The sequence below is a fragment of the Martes martes genome (genome assembly GCF_963455335.1).
Source record: "Martes martes genome assembly, contig: SUPER_18_unloc_1, whole genome shotgun sequence".
In the NCBI taxonomy this organism is placed as follows: Eukaryota; Metazoa; Chordata; class Mammalia; order Carnivora; family Mustelidae; genus Martes; species Martes martes.
This window is the reverse complement of record NW_027666704.1, coordinates 847,859-871,667: the sequence shown is the minus strand read 5'-3', so window position 1 is coordinate 871,667 and position 23,809 is coordinate 847,859. Positions and strand designations below refer to the sequence as shown.

Sequence of the window (23,809 nt, the reverse complement as noted above, 5' to 3'; positions counted from 1 at the left end):
AGAGAATGGGTATGGGGGGGGCAGTGCACAGAGGAAGAGGGAGAAGCAGATTCCATGCTGAACGTAGAGCCCAATGCAGGGCTCGATCCCAGGACCCCAGGATCATGACCTGAGCTGAAGGCAGACGCCTAACCGACTGAGCCACCCAGGCGCCCCAGTGGGGGAAAGTCTCTTGAAGAGGAAGACATTGGTTCTCATCTAGTTTGGGTGATGGGTGGGGACTGTTCTGGGAACAGGTCACAGGCTCAGGTCCCTTAGAAGCCAGGCAGATCATGTAAAGAGGAGAGGGGGGTGGCTGGGGACAGGGGCAGACTGAGAGCTGAATGCTTATCTCCAGCGGCATGGTTGCAGACCCTACTGACCGTTACTAATTATCGTAATACTGTTTTACATCATCCATAAGAACAGCTGCCTTTCTCCGAGCATCTTCTATAAGCCAAGCACTGGGCTGGCCGGGTCGGTCCTGTAGGAGGCAGGCTCCTCATGCCCCCATCCTCATCAGGATTTTTGTATGCGATCTCTATCTTTTGGTGTATCAGCAACACGTTTTTAAAAATTAAACACCGTTCAGGCCACATTAAACACATCCACAAGTCATATGTGGCCCATGGACTCGGTGTATAGTCTTTGGGGTAGTGATTGCTCAAAGTCAGATTGACATTTAACTGGTTCCTGTTAGTACTAGTTATTTACCCCTGAGTCCATTCCAACTGGGTAAATATTTTGGAACTTCCAGCTCAGCGATAATGAGTATGAAAGATCTAACCAGTGCCTGGCTCATAGAAAAAAGTAGCTATTATCCTAGATACTATAAAAATACCGCAATAATTAAGAAGGATCAAGAGGATCCTTCGACTGTTCTGCATTTGATAGGATTTCCAATCAGCCGATGTCTTGAATTCCCTCTCGTGGGTTTAACTTTGACTTTCAAAGTACAGTGATTGGACTGGGCTGTATTCTTCAAGACATTCCACCACCAGCAGTGAGGGAAAGCAGGCACGGCCCTTGCTCCCTGAGACTGAACTAGAAATAATAATTATGGGGGTGCCTAAGTGGCTTAGTGGGTTAAGCGTCTGTCTTCGGCTCAGGTCATGATCCCAGGGTCCTGGGATCGAGCGCCGCATGGGGCTCCCTGCTCAGCGGGAAGCGTGCGTCTCCCTCTCCTCCCCACTTGTGCTCTCTCTTGCCATCTCTGTTGCTCTGTCTGTCTCTCTCTCAAATAAAATCTTAAAAGAAAAAAGAAAAGAATAATCATGGATATACCACCCCCTCTTTCGAGTCAACCTGCATATATGCCTTTGTAGCTGTGGACGCCGACCTGAGTCCTCACCCCTTCTCAGAGATCTCCCATTTCCCCTTCCGCACACATCCCGGAGGGCCCGCGGCAAGGGTGTGCAGAGTGCCATGGGCCTTGCAGGTGATTACAAGGCCTGCAATGCATCCTTGGCGTTCCTGATTCACGCGTGCTATTAACTGGAGTGCAGCAGGCGAAAAACCATGGGCAAGAACAGAGGGTTCGATTCAAACATCAGTGAAAGGGGCTTCACTGATGTTACTGGAGGTTCAGACCAGGAGCTTCGAGGTTGTTCCCAGTGCTGACTTTTATTATGGCGAGGAGCCGATTGCAGGGCACCCTTCCGAACCGCGGAGACCCACCAGCATTGGCGTGTTGTAATTTACCTGAGTAACTTGGCTACATGTGCGTCTGATGGCGTCCCTCTTGCTCAAAGCTTCCCTGCTGGCTCTCAGCTGCCCCCAGAATAATGCTGACTGTTCCGGAGCATTATTGGCTTTTGGGGCCCCCTCCCCAGCTTCGGCTCCCGCCCCCCAAGAGCAAGCAGTTCTGAATTGCTTGCAGTCGCTCAGACACGCAGGGAGTCCTCGTCCCTCCCCGGCTCTGTCCGTACACAGCAGAGCACCTGCGACGTCCATGCCCTTCCCCAGGCTACGGCGGCCTCTAGCCCCCATCTCTCGCGGGGCCTTGCTCCCTCCCCCTCGCCGAGGCTCTTCCTGATTCCTGGGGATGGATCACCCACTAGTGTCCCAACCACAAACTCATCACACTCTATTGTAATTGCTTGTTCGGTGCGATGTCTGTCTTCTCGACTCGATTGAAAGGTTGTGACTATCTTTGTCAGTGTTGAGTCCCGGTGCTTAGCGGAAGGCTTCGCACCTAGCAGGTGCTTAATGATTTTTCTTGAATAAATGAATGAAGCCATGAATGGCTGAAACATATGAGGCCGAGGCTCTGTGCAGAGAAACGCACGGGGTTCTTTGGGGCTATGCCTCGGAGCAGGGTGTGTTTGTCTCCTGCGTTCGTTTTCACATGTGCTGGGATGCTGCTGGGCCAGGGACGACGCTCATCGTGGCTAGGGCTAGAGCATGGTCCCACGGAGAATGGCAGTTCCTGTCATGGTTGGTGGGGCATGCAGGGAGGTGAAGACCATACCGATGGGCTACATGAGCCTCAGTACGGAGCGTGCTGGTGAATGTGGTGCAGGCCACGTGGCAGACTGCTGTGCGTCAGTGTGCAGGAGGTGCTGGTTGGTGTCCTCGCGGGCTCTGGCTGGGACTGGACGCGTGCTGGAGCGGTGGGTGGAAAGGCAATGTGTTCTGGTTCTGTCCCTTTGGGATGTTATCTGGCGCTCCAGGTCATCTCAGTAGCCAGTGTTTATTGATATTAGGGACCCTCCCAGGTGCTGAAGACACAGAAGTAAAAATAATATAATTTCCTGCTCTCATGGAACTTATATTTTAGAGGGAGTGGGCAAGTAATAAACACAGAAATCAGCAAATATGTTAGAAGTAGACAAGCATTGTGGGGAAACCAAAGCAGAGTTGGGGATGGAGAGAGCTGGGCTGGGGAGAGGTTGATTTTAAACAGGGTGGTTGGAAAGCCTCACCGACATTTCAGCAAAGATGGGAGGAAGGTGCGGGAGGGAGGGAGCTGCGTGAATATCTTGGGGGTGGAGAGTGGTTCGAGCGGTAATTGCAGGTGCAAAGGCCCTGAGGCAGGATCTTGCCTGGTATTGGTCAAGGAAGAGCATAGAATCCAAGTGCTGAGCCTAGTGAATGAGGGAGAGGGGGAAAAGGAGGTGACATCAGTTAGGCCACAGGAGGATCTTTGGCTTTTACTCCGTGCTAAGCTGGGCAGCCTTTGGAGGGCCCTGAGCAGAGAAATGACATGACTTTGGGTTTTAAAAGCATCACTCTGACTATTGTATATGCAAGGGTGAGATCAGGAGACCGGTCTGAGGCTCCTGCAACAATTCAGGTGGGAGGCAGTTGGCACTTGGATGGGACGGAGCTGCTGAGGGCCTCCATGCTGTGTTCATCTTGGCCTCCCTCATGCTTCCCAGTTCCTGGCAGGATGCTCAGTAATTACCCCAGGGGGCATGAAGGAATGGTTGAGGGAGAATCCCTTCAGACTGCCTGCCTAACTGCTCCTCGAGCATAATGTGGGAACAAGTTGCTGGTGGTGGCGAAAAGCAGGATGAATGAATGAACTATGTTGTTCTGGAAGCTTCTGGAGTTCCAAAGGCCAGCTTACAGGGCACAGAGGAGGGCGTGACTGTACAGTGGGTTGTTCCCTCTCGTGTCCGTGTGAATTATAGGGAGGTTCCTTGTGCTGAGGATGACAGCCGGGGTATCCCCTTGGTCTGGGCCAGCAGCTAGGAATTTGGCTGTGCTGTAACCGAGGGGGCACGGAGGCCACAGCAAGGGTGAGCGTGTTTGCTTGCAGAGTTGTGGTGTGTGGTGCACAGTAGAAGGTATGCGGGTGTAGTATGTTTAACTCAAAATCCCTGATTGCGATTTGGGTGGCTTTCCCAGCCTATTAAGAATTCTGCCTTAGTGAAATAAGGCAGCATCCCTAATGCCCAGTGCAAAGCTTGCTGTGAAAACTAGGTAGAGGCACAAGCCTGGGGCTCCAGGCTCCGGCTGCTCCCCAGAGGGCAGTCCTTGGATCAGCTTCCCCAGCTGTGAGCAGAGATGCAGCAAATTGAGGAGTGAAGAGAAAACTAACCAGGTCACAAGAATGCCCTGCTCCCTTAACCATCCACAGAGTCTTAACTACTGAAGGGTGTAGGCACAGCGACTGCCCGCCAGGGAACGTGGCTCTTTCCGTCCTATAGTAGGAGCGATCTGATGGACCGTTCCCTCTCGCCCGGGTGGGGGGGAGTACAGCTCGTTGGGAGGCAGACCCTAAGAAGAGCCCCTTTCCCTTCAGCCATTCATCCCGGGCAGCCATCCGGCACCAGCCAGACATGATCAGCCGGGCTCTCTGCTTCCTTCCGTTCCAGCCCCGAGGTCGGGCCTTACTGACTCCGACCCCTCCCATACGATGGAGGCTGATGCCCATCACTTTCTCTGGTTGCCTGTGCCCCCACCCCGTCACTTGACACAAAGCCCCAGATGGTTTGAGGCATCAGCGCATCCACAAAGCTCGGGGAGCTCGCAGGCTGAGAAAGACAGAGCCCCCAGGCCCCATCCTACACCACTACTGCCTCTCGTGTATTAGCATTTTCCAAAAACACCGCATAGGTGATCTGGTCACACATCGCGGCCTGCATCCTCTGGGAGGTCTAGATGCCAAACTGCTTCGGGAACGAAATCTCACTCACAGGACTGGGTTTCTCGGTAATTCTGTCATCCAAAAACCTTGTTTACGTAGCCGAGGTCAGAAGCTTCAAGTACTGCTTTAATGAGCTGCACTTCTGTTCATGTGACATTCTTCTCCAGACCTAATTGCCCTTTCCGCCGTATGAGTAAGCGTCTCCGAGTGTGTGTCTGAGTGTGGGTTTGATGTGCTGACATTTCTGAATGGAAGCCACAAAGTGTAACCTTTGTATGTTTGCGATTAAAACTCCAAATGCAAGGCTTAGGAAAGGGGGCGAACTTTTTACTTGATATGATCTATTTAAGAACGGAACTTGGCTCCCCTAGGACGTACCAAGCGCTCAGGAGAACAATACCCTTTTGAAAATTGGGATTTGACATCATTCTTCTGAAACCCTTGCACGTCAGATCTATTAGAGAAAATACTGAGTTCTTGTCGGTGCCAGGTAGTACCTCGTTTAATTCTCAAAACCACTGTATGAGGTAGGTGTCACTGTCCCCGTATTATGGGTGAGGGGGCAGGGAGCCTGGAAAGGTGGGGACATTTGCCCCAGGTCCAGCAGCTAGCAGGTGGTGGAGCGGGGCCTTGAACCATGGACTCTGCAGTGCCTGAGATCCTCGGAAAGATTATTAGAGACACTTGGGAGCCCCTTTTCCAGTTTGAAACTGCAGTACTGGGCAGGAGCCCGGATACCACCGTCTAATGGTATCTGTTACATAATAGAAAGAGACTAGAGATCCTTAACAATTCAAATGATTTAAAATTTATTTTAAAATATTGCAACAAACAAGAAGCATATTCACACCTTTTACACTTCACTGGCAGGATTTTAAAAGATGCAAATCTTGCTCATTCCTTAAGGCTTTGATTTCGAGGCTGACGGAGACAGCAGCCGTTGAGTAACCTCTGGGAGCAGGGTACGGGGCCGCATCCTATCAGAGCCCCTCCAGGTGGGCTCATTAAGGAGTAGACGTCTCCTACTCCCCACTCGGTTCTGTTTGTTCTTTCCGCTATCCAGAGTGTGAAGTTTGCACAGATCCTCATCAAAATATTAGGCTACGTTCAGACCCTGACAAATAGCCAGGAGCTGTTTAGGACACAGAGCCCAGAGCCTGTCTGTTTATCTCTCTTTCCTTCCCTCCGCCCCCCGCAGATAACCTGTTTAAACTGCACATCAAACCAGGCTCCCTTCGGATGGTTGGAATTGGCAGACTCCTGGGCCAAGTGAAGTTCCTAGATCACTTGCCAAGTGCATGACTTTGAGCTGTCCCTCAGCACAGCAGCCAACAGGGTGAATTTGGAAGGGTAGATGAGAAGGTCACGTGCTAGGGGAGAGCATAAAACTATTAGGACATGTCTGGCAGTAACCACTGAAGAGAACAGAAGTCTAGAAGTGGGTATAGATACCATCATTCTAGAAAGGAGCAGGCAGAGGCCCAGAGATTTGCTTCAGTGACTTACACAGGGACTATAACAGAACCAGGACAAGAAGATGGACCCTCCATTAAATGGATGTAGGACTTTATTAATATGATTTACAACAGTAGCAATTAAATGGGTCAGGCATGTTCTATGAGATTATTCGATTTTACTAGCGAACAGAACCCTCTGTCTACTTGGTATATCTCATTTCACCCTCACAACAACTCTGTGAAATAGATACTACTGTTAACTCCCTCGTATAGGTAAGGAAGTAGGCTCAGAGAGGTTAAGTAACGTGCCCTTGGTTACACGGCTGGTAAGCCAGAGCGCCAGTTTAATTTAAAGATGTTTCTTCGCCTCCAGAGCCCACATCCTTGGGTTTTACAGTGTTTCTTCTCTCACCTCCCAGCCTCAGCTGCACAGAGGTGGGATTTGAACTGGAGTTGGTCCAAGCCTGAGTCCGAACACTTCTCTGGGGGATGGGCTCTATTGAATGAATGTAGATGAAGTCCAGCTTCTTGGATTCCGCCGTGAACTCTGCTCAGATTGTACTACTTATCACAGTGCCCCAGAAGGGTACTTGCCACAGGGTCGAACTGGAGAAGGTGAGCAAATGGATTCAGGGGGACTGGGTCAAACACGGAGAACGTGGGCTTAGAACGGAGCAGACCCAAATGCAAATGCCAGCGTTGCTGTCCAGCGAAGAACCTGACCCCTCTCAGCCTCCCCAGACCCACGCTCCAATCTCAGCCAGGTCCCCTAAAGAAGTCCCCAGACCTCTTCTCTGAAGATCTCCCTTCTGAAATGTCCATCCCCTTGGTCTCAGCTGATAATCCTATCTGCTAAGTTATGGGAGAAACCGAGGACCGTGGGTGCCCACGATGGATGGCTTTCAACTTCCTGCACCTACGTAGTCATCTTGACCATGACCTTCTCCCCTCTGTGTGTCAGCAAACAGGTGTCCCCCTCCATGGAAGACTTCCCCTTCCCTCCTGCACTGAACCCTCATTCCCCACCCCTTTGCACATCTCTGTCCACTCTGTGCCTATAGCTTCTCTCCACATTAATCAGAACTCCTGTGATTAGAGGCGCCTATGTGGTTCAGTAGGTTAACAATCTGTCTTTGTCTTACGTCATGATCTCGGGGTCCTGGGATCAAGTTCCTCATCGGGCTCCCTGCTCGGCGGGGAGTCTGCTTCTCCCTCTCTCTCTCTCTCTGCTGCCTGACCCTGCTCTCACATTCTATCTTAAAAAAAAAAAACAAAAAACAAAAAACCGACTCAAACTGACTTTTAAACAACAACAAGAAAACTCAGGTCGTCACCTGTGGCTGCATCCGGGGTCTCAGACAAAGTCAGAAGGAATCCGTCTCCCTATGCCCCCTGCAGTAACTTTCCTCTCCGTTGACTTCATCCTTCATTCTCAGAAAGCTTTCCTGAGTTCATCTCATAATCTTAGCAACTCTTGCCCCCTTGCCCCCCACCAAAGAGCTGCTTTTTCCCAAAATTCCCACCAGCCCAGAACCCAGGCTCATTGGAAGCTACGGGGCCACATGCCCATTGCTATAGCAATCGCCATGCCTGGGAATGAGGCCTGGCCCCGTCCATGCCTGACATCCAGAGAGAGGAGAAGGGGCAGGTCCTCTAAGAAAAGTCAAGCCTCGATGCCCAGAAAAAGAGGGAATGCTTGCTCAGTACACAAGCCCAGCAGATGTCCACCCCAACTCCTGGTTTATCCTCCTGGGTACATAAACGTGCTAAGTCTTTCTCCTCTTAAAAACCCCTTCCCTCAAACCTGCGTCCACTTGCTACAGTCAGTTCTTTCTTCGGCTTGGTGCAGTCTGGCCTCTGCCCCCACCGCTCCTTGTCGACATTTCTCTCATGGAGTCATCTGTAACTGCAGGGTGACCTCCTCCTGCAGCCTTGTCTTCTCTTTTTTGACCTCGTCGTATTATTGGGTATTCTGATCTTCCCTCCTTTAAAAACAAAACCAAAAAAACCCTGAAAGGGTGAAACAGGCAAGCAGCGTCAAAAACTACACAATAAAGTTAAGTCCCCTCCCCTCCCCCTCGGTCCTCAGCTAGGTTCTCCTTCCCAGAGCCACTCAGGGCTCCTTGGTTCTGGCGGGACCATCTCGACGGGCTGTGTGCAAACACAGAAATACCCCGCATCACACAAGGAGGCTTGCCCACCGTGTTCGATTTCTGTGCCTTCCGGCTGGTGGACTCTTTCCTATCAGTACCTTGAGATCTGCTTCACTCTTTCATAGCTTCCTGGTTTCCTGTGTATATGTCTGTAGGATAAAGTCAGAGTCCCCCCTCCACTCTTGTACACCCCTCTTCCTTCTCATTTATATGGCACTGAGCTCACTGATTGTCCAGAAATACCAACTCCGTGAAAACCCCAGTGCCAGGATGTCGAGACGTGTGCGTGACCCAGAAAGGGAAAGAAGAACGTTCATTTCTTATTTACAAGTGCAGTTTCTTAAAAAAAAAACCACAACAGCATCCCCCGCCCCTGTGAGGGATGAATAACAACTCAGAGGTGGTTATGTGAATCTGCATTAAAATGTCTTTACAGAGGGCACCGGGGTGGCTCAGTCAGTTGAGCATGGGACTCTTGATTTCCACTGGGGTCGTGGAATCGAACCCCGTGTGGGGTTTTGGCCTCAGGAGGGAGTCAGCTGGAGACTGTCTCTCTCCCTCTGCCCTTCCCCCCACTCATTCTCTCTCTCAAATACATCTTTAAATTTTTTTTTATTTTTTATTTTTATTTATTTATTTGACAGAGAGAAAGAAACCACAAGTAGGCAGAGAGGCAGGCGGAGAGAGAGGAGGAAGCAGGCTCCCCGCTGAGCGGAGAGCCCGATGTGGGGCTCGATCCCAGGACCCCGAGACCATGACCTGAGCCCAAGGCAGAGGCTTAACCCGCTGAGCCATTCAGGCGCCCTCTCAAATACGTCTTTCAAACAAAAAACCTATTTCCAAGGCAGTGAGGCTGGGGAGGTAGGGGGGGTAGAAATGTGTCCCTTTCGTCCCCAGGCGCACATCTGTCCCTCCCTTCTAACAGGGAGCCTCAGGTAGGGCCTGATATCACCTTGAGGCTCCCTCCCATATCCCACCAGCCTTGGCGGGAAAAATTTCAGTCTGTTGTGTTTTAAATGTCTGTACCTGTCTGGGCAATATCCAGACAGGCCCGCAGGACCCTTCTGTAGCCAGAGGAGGGCCACAGCCATCAGACTAGCTCCCTGGACAGAGCCGGCTCTGTCTGCATCCCCACAGCGACCACAGCACCATTTTATCTGCGGATTTTATCAAGTCATCCTACCGCACATTACAGGGCAGGTTCATCTGACCTCACAAAGAGTGGTTTAGGGAATTTAGCTCACCTGCTTAAAGGTTGTATAGCTGGGGATTGATGGTGCTGGGAGAGGTACCCAGGTCAGTTGACGTTCACGCCACACGATCTGATGTGATTCCTAAGGCAACGAGATGTAGTTAGAAAGCCTGTGATCTTAGGAATGGAGCAGACCCGACTCTGAATCTCCACTCCCCTCCTCGACCCTCCGTGGCCCTGACCCAGTTGTTAACTTTCCAGATTATCTGCTGGGTGGAGATAATCCTTTTCCTGCCTGTCTCTCAAACCTGGGAGAATCAAAGTTGTGAAAACATAAGCAAATAACGGGGGTGATCGTTATCTGAGGACGAGTTTCTTTGAAGCCAGCAGCGTGGGTTTAGGGTGAATGGTGAGGAACAGATAAGAAAAATACGACACTTTGTTCACACGGGTCTATTTCATCTCGCTTCTTAAAAGCCAGCTGCAGAACAAAGGAATGATTCTATACTTTGTTTAAAGAGTAGCAAACATCCCTCCGTCTCCTCGTCTCCTCCCCGCCATCCAGGACACACACCAAAATGTTACATAATGAAGGTACCGAGGTCGTGAGATAACAGAGGGCTTGGTTGTTGATTTTCCTGGGTACTCTCAAACTACTTGTTTTGGCAACACATATACAAGCCTGGCGGAAGAATCTAGATCATTGTCAGACCTGGGATCAGATCCTAGTCAGGTACTTAAATTTGCTAAACCGGTTCCTTCTGTAGGAGAGACATCATGGATTAAAGGAGATAATCCTCGAGGAGCACGTAACACCGTGTCTGGCTAATGATATGCACTTAATACACACGGTCATTCGTCCACCCTGCAATACTGAGTGCCTACTGTGTACCAGTGCAACTGTGTGCCAGAGCCTGTCCTCAGTCCCGGGAAGGCCGTGGAGTGACTTCCACTGTTGTGGGGCTTACGGTCTAGATGGGGCTCTAGTTCACCGACAGTGAAGCAAAGAAGTAAACATGTTATTTAGATCGGGCTCTTTGGATGGTTTACTTACTGCGCACGAAGGGAGCAGGTTGTTCTGAGGGAGGATAACAGGAGGGGAGGGTTACTTTGTCTGGAGGTGATCCCGGACAGTTTCTCCGAGAAGATGGCATTTAGACCGAAATCTGGAGGAGAACAAGGCATGGCATCTTATATTTTAAGATAAAACAAAACAAAACATGAAACTTGCTACCCAGCAGGCCCCCTCTCTCGCTGACTTCCTTCTAACTGAACAGACATAGGAGATCAAATGCCCTGATTATAAGGACTCTTCACCTAGTCACAGAAAAGGGAACTTTCATCTCTCTTTTCTTTCTCTACTGCACATTGTCTGACTGTGCTCCAGAGAAACACCTTTGAAACATTTTTCAGAATGATCCATCATGGGACACCTGGGTGGCTCAGTCAGTTAAGCATCTGCCTTTGGCTCGGGGTCATGATCCCAGGGTCCTGGGATCGAGCCCTGCGTTGGGCTCCCTGCGCAACGGGGAGTCTGCTTCTCCCACTACCTGCCACTCCCCCAGTTCAAGCTCTCAGTCTCTCTCAAATAAAAGCTTTTTAAAAATAAATGAAACATCTTTATTTAAGAGAGAGAGAATGAGTGGTGGCAGAGGGATAAGCAGACTCCCCGCTGAGCAGGGAGACCAACATGGAACTTGATCCCAGGATCTGAGCCAAAGGCAGATGCTTAACTGACTGAGCAACCCAGGCAGCCCAAGAGAAAGACTCTTTTATCTTTTTAACCTTTTCTGTGGGGTTCAGGTATATTTTCACTGTGACCTTCTAGTTTGGGTTCCCAAAGATGCCCTGCTGACAGAAGCAAGGCAGGAAGCTCCCCTGTGCCATGAGCCTCCCACCATCAAGCCTGGTTAAGCAGTATGGGCTGGGCTCTTGTCCTCTTCTCCAGCATCTTGCTCTGTCCCCACCAGCTTTTCACCTCCTTCTATTCCCTGGACAATATCCTTCCTTCCTCCGAAGAAGCAGTGTCTTTCTTTCTGGTCGCACCCAGCTTAGATGACACCTCCTCCAGGAAGTCTTCCTGGCCCTTCTTAGGTTCCTCACTTCTGTGCTCTGTGGCCCTAGTGGTAACATGGTACCATGCAGAGGCCTGTGTGTGCATCTGTCTCCTCTGCTAAACCGCAAGCTCCATGACGACCAGGACAGGAACCCTCTTGTGTGTCATCATATTTTCAGTGCCCAGTACACCACGGGGCAGGAGAAGCACCTTAGCACCCAAATAGCAGTAGCTCCCTCATGTAAAGTAGCTTTTCGGGGTGTGTGGGGGGTTCTTATTTTTTAAAAATCTGATATTTAGATTTTCAAAAACACAATCAAGCAGAAAGATAAAGGAGAAAATGAAGCAATCTATAACTCGTCCCATCTTGATAAGCCTGTATACGATCTGCAGGACCTGTGAGCACACACATTTGTATGCATAATTTATAGCAGGGGAACACACTGTACACAGTTAGCAATTGTATGTAACTATGTCACTATTCTTCTAAATCTCCTTTTCATTTTTAAAAGTGTTTTGCATGATACTACATCAGAGAGATGTATGATTTAACTTTTTTCCTATTAGTGGATAGTTGATGTCAACTTCTTTCCCCCTCTCGAACAATTTTTTGATGAACATCTGTATCTTGGGGGGTTAAACCCAGGAGTATAGAGGAGGGGTCCAGGGAAAGGCTCCTGGAGGAAGTGACATCTGTCTGGAGACCAGCGGGATACACAGGCAATGCCCTGGTGGGGGGTGGGCGTGGAGGGACAGGGTGGGAGGCAGGTGTTCCTGGTGGAGGAGGCAGTTCATTGCAAAGGGGGAGGTGACAGAGTGCGTAAGCCTCCTGGGACACCCAGGGACCCGAGTACAGCTGGAGGGTGTTTTGGGGGTCGGGGAGTGGGCAGCAAGGGGCTAGTGACCAGGTCCCCAGGGCCAAGGCCGAAGGGGTCCTGTAAGCCATGCTAAGGAGTGTGTTCCCGGGCAACGGGGAGCACTGCAGAGAAGTGACATAGCCAGGTTGGCGTCTGAAAGATCCCCATGGCTGCTGTGACTAAGCCAGCTCCACATTCGACAGCTAGACTCGGAGCTGTTATTAACACAATGAAACAGAAATTAGAAGAGAAGAAGGGGGAGGAAAAAAAAAAAAGAGCTCACATGTAACAGCTCACAGATAAGCTTTTCAAACTGTCTAGGCTCTCAGATTCGGAGGCGCAATTGAACAAGTCACAACCCTCACTCCCCTCTCCCCACCCCATCTGGAGAAGAGGTGCCTTGTGGTCTCAGTAACCAAGCAAAAGCAAGCAAGCCGCGCTGAGTGGGTGTGGGTCCCTGTCGCCGTTGCGGGAGCTCTGGTGGTGTGCCCTGATGACAAGGGGAGTGGGGTTTCTTTCAAGAGCTCAGGGAGGTTTCGGTCCCCTCTCAGGACCACCAGAGAAGCAGGTGTGGTCCCCGCGGTGTATGTGTCGCTCTGTCCCAGCTGCAGAGCTGCCCTGTTCTCCAAGGACACCACAGGCGCAGAGCTGATCTGGGCTGTGCCTCCCAAGGGCTGACGTCTCCATTTAGGGAGCGCTCCTGAAGCTAATGGGCAGTGACAGCTCCATTTGAAAAACACGGAAACACTTAGGGAGGCTGTGATCTGCCAGCCCCGTGTAAGCTGCTTATTAGCAAGGAAATCACGCTCCCCGTTGCATTGTGCCCCCTTGGTTAGCCCCTGCGTTTGCATCTCCTCCCTGCTATCTCACTTAAAGATTTCATTGTTCTCGGAGGCGGGGTGGGGGGTGAGGGGTGAGGGGAGGGGGAAAGGCTTGGTGCTGCCAGGAGCTGTTTCTCTCTATCCTATCACAGCCCCTGGGGAGGCCCAGGCCAAGCTGCAGCCTTCTGGTGTGCATGGGAAATTGATGGTTTTTAAAGAAAAATGGCCCCTGAAGACTCCCGGTCTCCACTCACATGCTTTCCACGCTGGCTGGTCTGGGTCCCAGCACACAGGCCAAAGAGGTACACACACAGGTGTGCCTTATACTGTGCTCGCTCAGTCCCACCCACCGGTCCCTGGCTCCGGCCGCTCTGGGTGGCGTCCGCCACTGCCCTTCTGCCCCTCGGCCCTGTTCCCCATCTCTCTGCTCCGGATGATGACAGCCAGCTTCTACCTTCCCTGGCGCCTCTGCCATCGGTCTAGCTGCCGGCCCTCTTCGGTCCCCACACCCTCGACATCTCCACTGGACACTCAGACCTATCAAACAGGAAAGCAAGTGTCCAATGGCCCCCTGAAGGCTCTCTACCCCAAGCATCCCCCACTCACCCCAGACAGACCCTCTCTTCTTGGAATACCCCATTTCTGATCTGTCAGCACATCTTGCCACCTCTCCCCTCAGTCCAGATGCACTTTTCCATGCCCCCCAAGGGCACCTTCCTCTGAGCCACCATCCTCTCTCACCTCCCGGTTGATACCCCTGCCCCTCGCCCTTCCATCAGCTTTGTACACAGAAACCCAAGCAAGAGTGTGCCGGGCGCACAGAACCCTCCAGCGACTTCTCACCAGGTGGAGATGGGAACCCTCTGTCCTCCCCCGGCCAGCAAGGCCTGAGATCTGGCCCCTGGCCCCCTCTCGCCCCACCCCCCCCACCACCACCACTGCTCTGCCTCTTGGTCACCACTCTGGCGACAGTGGCCTCCCCACTGTCTGGGGACTTGGCCGAGCGAAAGTGCTCATCTCTGGACCTTTGCAAATGCACTTCCCCCCACCTAGAATGCTTTTCCCCCATTCAAATGGCTCTAAGCTCATCTCCTCGGAGCTGACCATTTTATCGAAAATGGCATTCTCTTTGCTCTGCATCCCTGGCCTGACTTCATTTTTCTTAATACCACTTGCCTCCCCCGTCTGGCATGAACACAACTGTGCACATTCACAGTTCCCTTTCTATTCACCTGTTGGCCGCCTTTCTTCCCCTGCAGAATGCAAGTCCCACGAGGCAGAGATTTTTCAGAACTTGCTCTTAGCACAGGGCCTGGCACACAGTAGCTACTCAATAAATATTGCTGAAATGAAAAAAAAAAAAAAGATGCATAAGCAATGGAAGAACCTGGACTATAATCCTGACCACTGTGGTGACGGTCTGTCCTTTTGTGGGCAAAAGTTTTCCCCGGCCGGCCAGCAGGGCAGACCCCAGGTCTTGGTTATAGGGCAGGCAGGGGTGGGGGGGTCATCTCTCGTTTTCTGAGACCCAAAGCAGAGAGATCAACATGGCCGAAAAGCATTTTCCCAAACAGGAACAGAGCAGGAGTTCTGAGGCGCTCTGGGAGCGGAGTCCCGTGCCATGTGCACATGCATGTGCACACACACACACCCATGTGCACACGCACCCCCCCCCATACCTCTGCTTCCCTTGACCTTGGGGCCTGAAGGAGCCTGGGGGGGTGGGCACTCCTCACCTTTCTCAACTCACCTTCCCTCTGCCCGTGACTCAGGCTTGGAGGCAGCGTTTCATCTTCTCACCTTCTCATCCGTGGCCCGTTTCCCAGGACTTTCGTGCTCGACCCACTGGAGATCCTTCAGCTCCAGCGGTCCCCTCCCTGGATCCTCGCAGTCCCCAGCGAGTGGGACAGTGCTCCATCCTAGGTCTCCTCTTCCCGCTCTTGGTTTTAGGGGCCATGGTCTCACTGGCAAATAGAAATCCGATCCCCCACCCCCCAGGGTGGTTCTGTGAAACAAAAAGGTAAAGTATGCGAAACCCTAAGCAAGCGCCAGTTGCCTGGAAACTGCTCTGCGGGTTTTATTACTGTTATCTTTATCTGTCTTCCACTTCCCATGTTCTGTCCTTTCAGTGTTTTTTTTTTTTTTTTTAAGACCTCTCTCCTGCGCCCCATAATCTGTCCTACTAACCCCCTGTCCCAAGGTCATCTCCCAGAGTTTCCCTGGCCCCTCGGAGTCATGGCATCCAAATGGAAATAGCCGTCTTTCCAAATATTCCCACTTTCTCTGTATGGGGGGTTGACGCAACCTAGTTCTCGCTGTCCTTCAAACCCGAGACCTCTTCATCCCCCCATCCTTGACTCCTGCCTCCCTTCCCAGCCCCGCCTCACTTGGTCCTGTCCTCCTCAGCCTGGGACCCATTCGTGTAGAATGGAGCCAGGAGCTCCGGCTCTGACGTCAGAGCTCTGTGACTAGCTGTGCTCCTCAGTGGCTGCGTGACCTTGAACAAATGACACCGTCCCCCTGGCCTCAGTCTCTTCATCTGTCCTGTGGGGATAATGCCCCCGTCATGGGGTCACTGGGAGGATGAAATAAGATAAGGCAAGACGAGTGGTCTGGGGTGGCTGGCGGGTGGCAAAGGCGTCACAAATACTGGTACTAACACTGCTCTGTTACTAGCTTGCGGTTGCCCGCGGTAGACACTGTGTCTCAGATTCTAAGAGCCCTGTGCCCATGTTTGCTGGTGAACTAAAAAAGCCAGGTTTAGTGACTGTCTTCTCATTTGATGGGAACTAGTGTGTGCACATTTGTACGTACCTGCATACGGGCACACGCATGCGCGCACGCGCGCGCACACACACACACACACACACACACACACACACACACTACAACCCCGCCTCAGACCAAGACCTTTGCACATAGGAGGACCCCAAGGAGGGTGAGACATGATGACGGTTTCCTCTCCAGAACCCAGGTGCCCCGCCAAGCACTGGCTTGGGTCTCATCCACACTCTCCGCTCCCATCTGGAGAGGTAGTGGCTGAGTCGGCCTCCACGGGCACCTTGTGATGAAGGGTCAAGGACTTACCCAGCTAATTAGGGCTTGTCGGGCAACCAGCCATTGCAGACACCACACCCAGGTCTCGGGATCCGTGTCCACTGACTAGAGTTCGTAACTGGCCACGTCCATAGTTCCTGACTAGCAGCCAGAGGAGAGCACTTTGGGGGATGCATTGCTAAATATTAGGATCTCCCAGGTGACGTGTAACAGACTTGTTCCTTCACATCTGGTGGTGCACGACACATCGATGGTACCTTAATCCCATCTCTTTCAGCAGGTGGGTTTGGCTAGTTCCTTGGGAGCCGGGTTGGGGGGTGGGGTGCGGGGAGGGCGCATACCACACGCCACCAGCCCCACCATCTCATGCCTTTGCCATGCAGCTCCTGGTGTCACCGGGATGCCAGGGGCAGCTCATGAGCCCTAGAAACTGCGAGTCAGGAGCCCCAGGTCATGAACCAAAGGTCATGAGAATGTCGCATCTTACGTTGCTCTCATTTCTGATCATTGAAACCTCTCTGAGGCAGGGGAGTACGCCACGCCCCATTGTGTTCGGTTCTGTTTTGTTTGGGTTTTTGGTTTTGGTTTTGGTTTGTTTTTTGTTTTTGTTTTTTTCCACCTACCACAAGTTCTTTTCTTCCCCTCTCATAGTGTGGGCGAAATGCTGAAAACTTCGACCGGTTTTTCACCCGCCATCCACCAGTCCTAACACCTCCTGACCAGGAAGTCATCAGGAATATTGACCAGTCAGAATTCGAAGGATTTTCCTTTGTTAACTCTGAATTTTTAAAACCTGAAGTCAAGAGCTAAGTAGATGTGTAGACCTCCGTCCTTCATTTCTGTCATTCGAGCTCGACGGCTGTTGTGGTGACATCTTTTCTTTTCATTGCCACGTCGCATCCATGTTTTACTTGCTGATGAGACTAGAGTGACCATGTTTCAGAAACCAAATGTCCTCAGGTAGTTTGGAGCATCTCTATGAGATGTGATGATGCGGATGGCTCGTCGAAAATGCTGCATTAATTAGCACATTAGCAAACGACCTCTTCCCATTGACTCTCCCCAGCATGGCCATGCGGCAGAGATCCCACGGGGACAGAAAAATGCCTGCTTTCTCTCCCTTTCTCCCAGCGCTCGCATTTCACACATTTCCCAACTCCAGGCATCCAGTTGGGATTGTTCTTACCAAATGAGCGGTTCACCGGATGCTAGCAGCATTCTCTCCCTCCTGGACCCAGAGCTTGGCTTGTATCCAAGGGTATGGTTGCTTTGACGTAGAGGGAATTCCTCCATTCTGCCTGGTTTGGAGGCACCATGAGCTGTGCAGAGCCCAGACCAAAAATAAAATCGTATTTGTTATTTTTTTAGACGCAAATTTAAGGAGATGATCTCAACCCTTTTAAAATGCCAAGAGGGTGCTCTGAGACAATCTCAATCTAAAAGGACCTCAAGGGGTCAGTCAAAAGGCAGCCGGCTTGGGCCCCCCCCCCCAATTCTGTAACGCCTGATACTCTGTCCCTAATCATGATCACCTTCATCCTCAAACTCCTGGCAAAGGGCATTTGGCATCACCCCCCTGAAAAGACATGGTCACTCTAGCCAGGTCCCAGAGGACCATGGTTTTACATTACATTTCAAATTTTATTTGCTTTGGGGTTTTATTTCTGTTATTGTTCAAACGCAAAAAGAAAAAAAAAAAACTCACTTTGTTACACATGCTTTGAAATCTGTGTCCAAATGTTATTAACCACAATGACCTGTTTGATTTGTCAAGAAGGCGGCTCTGGACCTAGCGGACCCATGCCCGCACGGATGGGATTTGTCTAGGTTTGTTGCTGGCTTTGGAAAGCTAATTAAGCGCTCTGAGAAAGATACCATTTCTTGAAACATAGACGGTTGTACTCTTCACTTTGATGTTGTTTTGCAAGATGTTTGTGGAAATGTCCATTTGTATCTGGATACCTGTTATGTGCCATTTTTTTTCTAGCATCGAGATACAATAAAAAAAAAAAAGAAAAGAAAGAAGAAATGCTATTTCAAGAAACAAAACAAAACAAAACAAAACATGGCTCTCTTTGAAAAATGTGGACCCAAACTGCCAAGAGGGGCTCCTGAGTCTACGAGACAGAAAGGAACTAAACCCAGAGCTTAACCTCAGCCCCAGGTTCTGCCAGTCTGAGAGGCTGGGGACCATTCAGGGACTCCTGGCAGCTTGTAATGGGATGGGATGAGCTGGCCCGGGCTTCCAACGATACCAGAGGTCAAAGCCAGAGTCAAGTTTTGGAGCCAGCTAGGAGCATGGCTGGGGCTCTTGATTATCTTATCAAAATCACCACTCCTCCCAGCTTGGACTAAATATTCTTACTTGCGAGCAGCTTTGTGAGCCCCCAGAAGCCAAGGAAACCCCTTGGGCAGGAGAAATCCCTTTGCCTACTGCCTCCTTCTATTCCTAGGCAACCTTCCAGAGAATTCTTATCACAAGTCGAGTGATTTCCAGAAGCACCAGAGCTTCTAAGAGACCATCAGGAGAACTTTACCAGCTTGACAAATGTCCTTGAAGGAGCGCTTCTCATCTTTAAGAAACCTGTGATGGGGATTTCCACATAGGCAGAGGCCCCTGGCTCACTCCTTTCTGCCCTCGGCTTCTCCATCATGGTAGCAGTGGAGACCCCCATATGGGGCAAACCCCAAGTCCCAGCTGGCAAGCTCAGGAAGTTAGAGAAGGAGGGAAATCGGGGCCGAAGCCTCCTCCCCCCGTTTTGTTGCTGGGGACACCGGCATCTGGAAAGAGGCAGTGACTTGCCCAAGGTCAGCCAGCTGGGGCACAAACCCAGGTTACCTGACTCAGGGCAGGACTGTTTCTGCTCTAGAGCTGGCATCTCTGAGCCATGCCCACCAACAAGTGAATTATTTGAGGTCCTTCATCTGGCTGTTGGGTCACCAGGTCTCCTCTTGGACCTGTTCTCAGGAAGATAAAAAGCATGGAGAAGCGTTGGGCCATTGACAGATTCTTTGAGACACCATTAGAGAACACTGTAAGATAGGTAGGTAGCTAGCTAGTTAGACATAGATAAATAGATAGATAGGAAGAATATATTGTATATACACACTGCATATTTGCCAGATTTCTGTCATTATTTTTTCAGAAGTTGAATCATTTGCAGAAGAGGTACTCAAGCCAAAGTCTCTATTTCCTTAACACACCTTGCCGAGAGTTGGCCAGTGAAGGCTTGTGTGCAAGGGAGGGATCCTTGGCCAGAGTTCCCCCCCAGTTTCCTTTTCCATCACCGTTTTAAGTCCAATGGAGACCAAGAAACCGAGCTCTGAGAATATATCATCTCTGGGCCATACTTTTCAAGTTTATCCAGGAAGAAGGATTTTCCACTTCTCTGTGCAGTCATCCCCATCTTCCACCCCCCATTTGTTCATCCAGGAAGCATTCGTTCAACACCGACTACGTGCCAGGCTCTCTGTTGGGCACCGGAGCTCAGTGGGGAACCCCAACGATGCAATCTGGGGCAGCAGCCATTAACTAAGTAATTAAAAGCATGATGTGACCTGGAGATAAGCAGTCTCTGAGTTAGTCAGGGGAGGCTTCTTAGAAGGAAAAAAAAGTCCTCAGAGGTCTTCATGGTGCCTCTCTTTCTCTGTAGACCAGGTAGACCACAGTTTGAGACTGAAGGAGGAAACATAGCAGTGCCCCCCTTGACCCAGATTTCTGGGACAATCCTAGAGTGTAATGGGTGGGGTGGGACAGGAATTAGATGGTAGGTGGGGTGGGTTTCCTTCTAGAAGGCCAAAGGCACGGTCTCCATGCTCAAACAGACCATAGAATCACCAAGATTTGAGCAGAGATGGATAGTCATAGAGAGAGGGGGAATTGGTTTTGCAGCTCAGTTCTGAGTCCTGCATTTTTCTTAGAGTTTTCTCACCTAGATTCCTGCAGGCATTGCCCTTTCCAGCCCTCAGGGAGAAGCTGTTCTGCCAGCACACTGTCCGCAGCTTGACACTGCCTGGTTCTTCCAGAGGAGACAAGTTGAGATTTTCCGAAAGAACTTAAATTCGGGAAGAAATTTAAATAAAGAAATTAAATAAGGGAACCCAAAGAAACCTAAGCACAGTCCAATGTTAGCCATGGCTCATTGTCTGCCAGGATCCAAGAAAGAATCCCTCTTGGCATTTCTTAGACTTACCACTAACCTGTTCCTCTTCTAAGAAAGGGTAGGGCCATGGTCCTAATGACCTTGGGGAATCAATAGGAGGCTGGCGGAATTAATAACCCTCCTTGGTTGAGTGATACTCTGCTCATGTGGCTTCAGATTCTAGCCACCCCAAAAAAGAATGGTCCCAACAGAGAGGCCTATCCTCTCCCACCCTCTAGAGGTACAATTCAGGGGTATTTCCTCAGGGGAGCTGCCCACAGGATGAAATCCGGAATGACAGGTTTTATTTGGACCGTGTGACTGTTTGAGGTACAATGGATGGGGAAGAACTGTGAGAGCTGGGGCTGGTGGTAAGGGAACCTCCACAGATGCCCAAAGGCAGGGAAGGCCAGATGAGGTCAATGTTCCCAGGGGGAGATCTGAAAGGAGGCAACTGTCTGCCTTCTAGCCCCAAATCTACCTGGGGCTCACACACAGCCTCGCAGCTCTCAGACCTTGAAGGGGCCTAACATTTCGGTCCCTACTGGGGCTCAAAGTAGACAGAAACTGACGTGAGGGAGCCATGGAGTCAACAGGAACAATTTCATTGCTTTCCTAGAGAGTGGTGGGGTCTCCGGCCCAAGGACAAGTGTATGTTGGAAGAAAAAGCAAGAGGCATAGAGGCTCATCCTTAGTCGATCTCCATTCATTGACTCATTCATTCAGCAAATAGTCACAGACAGCCCACTGTGTGCCAAGCATTATCCTAGGCCCAGGAAATACAATAGTGAAGAAACAGGTACGGACCCTCCCTGCCTGGAGAGAGTCAATAAATAAGACAATGTCTGATAGTACGTATGTGCCACAAAGACAATGAAAAGGATGCTAAGGTATGACTTGTAGGGTCCAGGGAGGGATGCACGGGCAATATTAAAGGAAGGGGTGATGTTTGAGCTCTTCTCTGAATATAGGAGACAACACAGGCTGTGCCTGGGACAGCACAGGACAGGCTGACAGTGGGCAGGAGAAGATAAAGCAGAATGAACGGGCACGAGGTGGCCCACCACCTAGAAAACAGCTCCACCTGCATCTTGAGCCCACTGCAGTCTGGCAACACTAATCCCCACCCCAACCCCCGCCCCGGACTCCCACACCCCAGCACATGCAACACAATTAAGTGGCAATTCCATAGAGACATTATACCTATCTCAAGGGAGCAGCCTGAACGACGGAATTCTTGTGGGAGGTACTTGGCAAAGGGGAATGAGCCCAGCGACGAGAAACCCTACCAGTCAGCACCCAGTAGGAGCTAAACCTAAGGCATGAATGGTAATTGGCTGAACTCCAGCAAATCAGTCAGTACTCACCGAGCCTCCCCTCTTTACAATCTGACCCAGCTCTGGCTTCAGTGAGGCCGACCCAGGCATTCTCCTCAGCCATCCTGTCCTAAACCAGCCATCAGACTGTCTCCCCACACGCACACCCCCAATCAAAGGGACTGAGGTTAGCCTTAATTAAGAGCAACGTGGTCAGGTAAAGATCACTACTGCACTGTGCAGCCTTGGGCAAGTCACTGTATCTTTCTGCACCCGTGTTCTCCTATGTCAAACCGTGGGGGGTGGGGGGTAGACAGTGAGGACTCCATCTCCTCCTGCCCTCAGGTGGGTGGTGAGGATGGGAAGGAACGAGAGTCTGCAGGATCCTGAGCAGGTGAGAGCATCGTACAGACATGAGGTGTTGCTATGAGCCACACTCTGCCATTCCCTGGAAGCAGTTGCCCCAAACTGTAGTTAGCAGCCTGGGATCCCCCCCCCCCAACCCGAAATAGAAATGTCAGGCTAACCAGGAGAATAGAATTTTTGTCTTAAGGCTGCCCCTAGAGACCTCACTTTAAGCTTTGGGTTTTGTTTCTTATAGCTTGTTGACTAGATACACGCTATGCTGTAACCATCCTTGGAGACAGCCTGTGGCTGATGAAGACCCAAATTCTAGTCTGTGGGCGGATTTCTGAACATCCCTTCAAAGCCTAGTTGGCACCAGGGGATGTGGGATGGACAGGCATCAGCTCCTTTCGTCAGGCAACGATCTGATGTCCCCACATGCCACTCCCTCCACCTCCTTGGCGACTGAGCGGCTGTGCAGCCTCTCTCCTTTTTAAAGAAAAGGAGCCTCCTCACCACAGAGGTCGCTGTGGGATGGTTTCCTCCGGGACGCTCTACCCCGTGACTAATTCTATGACGTTTTCCACTGGTAAGAAGTAGTTTCCAGTTCAGTTCATCTCAAAGCCAAAGAAAACAGAAACACCCCCAGTCCACTTTATGACAATCCTTCAAGAAATTCAATGTTTCGTTTCCTTTCTTAGGCAATCGCCACCAAGTTTTCTCTCCCGAAGCCAACATTCAACGTGAAGTGGAAGGCGGGGGATAGTGTGCACACGGCACCTGCTGAACAACTCAGCACGGGGCTCTTTCTGACTCGGCCCATGAGGTGTCATCGGCTTCCCACTAACTGGCAGGTGTGGGTCGTGCTTCCTTTTTACGCTGTGTTAATGTGTTTGCTTTCCATTTGGCAGAGAGACAAGCGAGACACCTCCAACTTCGACAAAGAGTTCACCAGACAGCCTGTGGAACTCACGCCTACTGATAAACTCTTCATCATGAACTTGGACCAAAATGAATTTGCTGGCTTCTCCTATACTAACCCAGAGTTTGTCATTAATGTGTAGGCGAATGCGACTCCGTTGTCCACCCTGGAGTGTTAGACTTCAGGCCAAGTGTATGTATCAATTCTAGTCTTCCAGGATCTATGGTGCATATGCAGCCTGGCAGTCAGCGCGTGGAGGGCTTGTCCTCGAGGGCTTTTCTTTGTATGTGTAGCTTGCTAGTTTGTTTTCTACATTTGAAAATGTTTAGTTTAGAGTAAGCGCTTTCTCCAATTAGAAGGAACAATTTTCCAAACTTCCAGAAACTCATCAAAATGAACAGACGATGTCAAACCTACTGTGTCTGATACCAAAATGCTTCGGTATTTGTAATTTTTAAAGTCAGAAGCTGATGTTCCTGGTAAATGTTTTTACAGTTATCCTACCATATCTTCTTTGAATGCTAAGCATGACTGGTATTTTTAAAAATTGTGAGTAAGCTTTGCAGTTACTGTGAACTATTGTCTCTTGGAGGAAATTTTTTGTTTAAGAATTGATATGATTAAACTGAGTTAATATATGCAAACTCTCTTGTTAATGTGTCTGCTTTTAAATAGGCCCTGGTACAAGGGTGGGTTATAAACTTGAGAGACACAGACCGATGCAGCTGATAGACAAACTTTGTTTTGCATGCACACAATCTTATTTCATCGCCAACATTTAAAAAATGGGATGTTCTATATAAATTCTAGGGTTTTCAGATTCACTTAAAAAAAAAAAATCAGCCCTGGGCCTGGTTCCCCTGTGGAAATAATTCAACCAAATTGAGAAATGGCTGTCTCCTTTAAAAGCAAGGTGGA

General features: G+C 50.4%; 1 protein-coding gene across 2 annotated transcripts in view; it reads left to right on the top strand.

Annotated features, from left to right (window-relative positions):
- PRKCB (protein kinase C beta) overlaps positions 1-23,532 on the top strand; it is a 321,917-nt gene extending 298,385 nt beyond the window's left edge. The window contains exon 17 of one of the 2 annotated variants that reach the window (XM_080831716.1): positions 22,881-23,532. In XM_080831716.1, coding sequence (XP_080687842.1) covers positions 22,881-23,033 — 153 coding nt within the window. In that variant the 3' untranslated portion in view covers positions 23,034-23,532. Of the gene's footprint in view, positions 1-16,817; positions 18,165-22,880 lie in introns of those variants that run through there. The other variant, XM_080831715.1, reaches the window with a different exon arrangement.
- Positions 23,533-23,809: the final 277 nt, after the last annotated feature.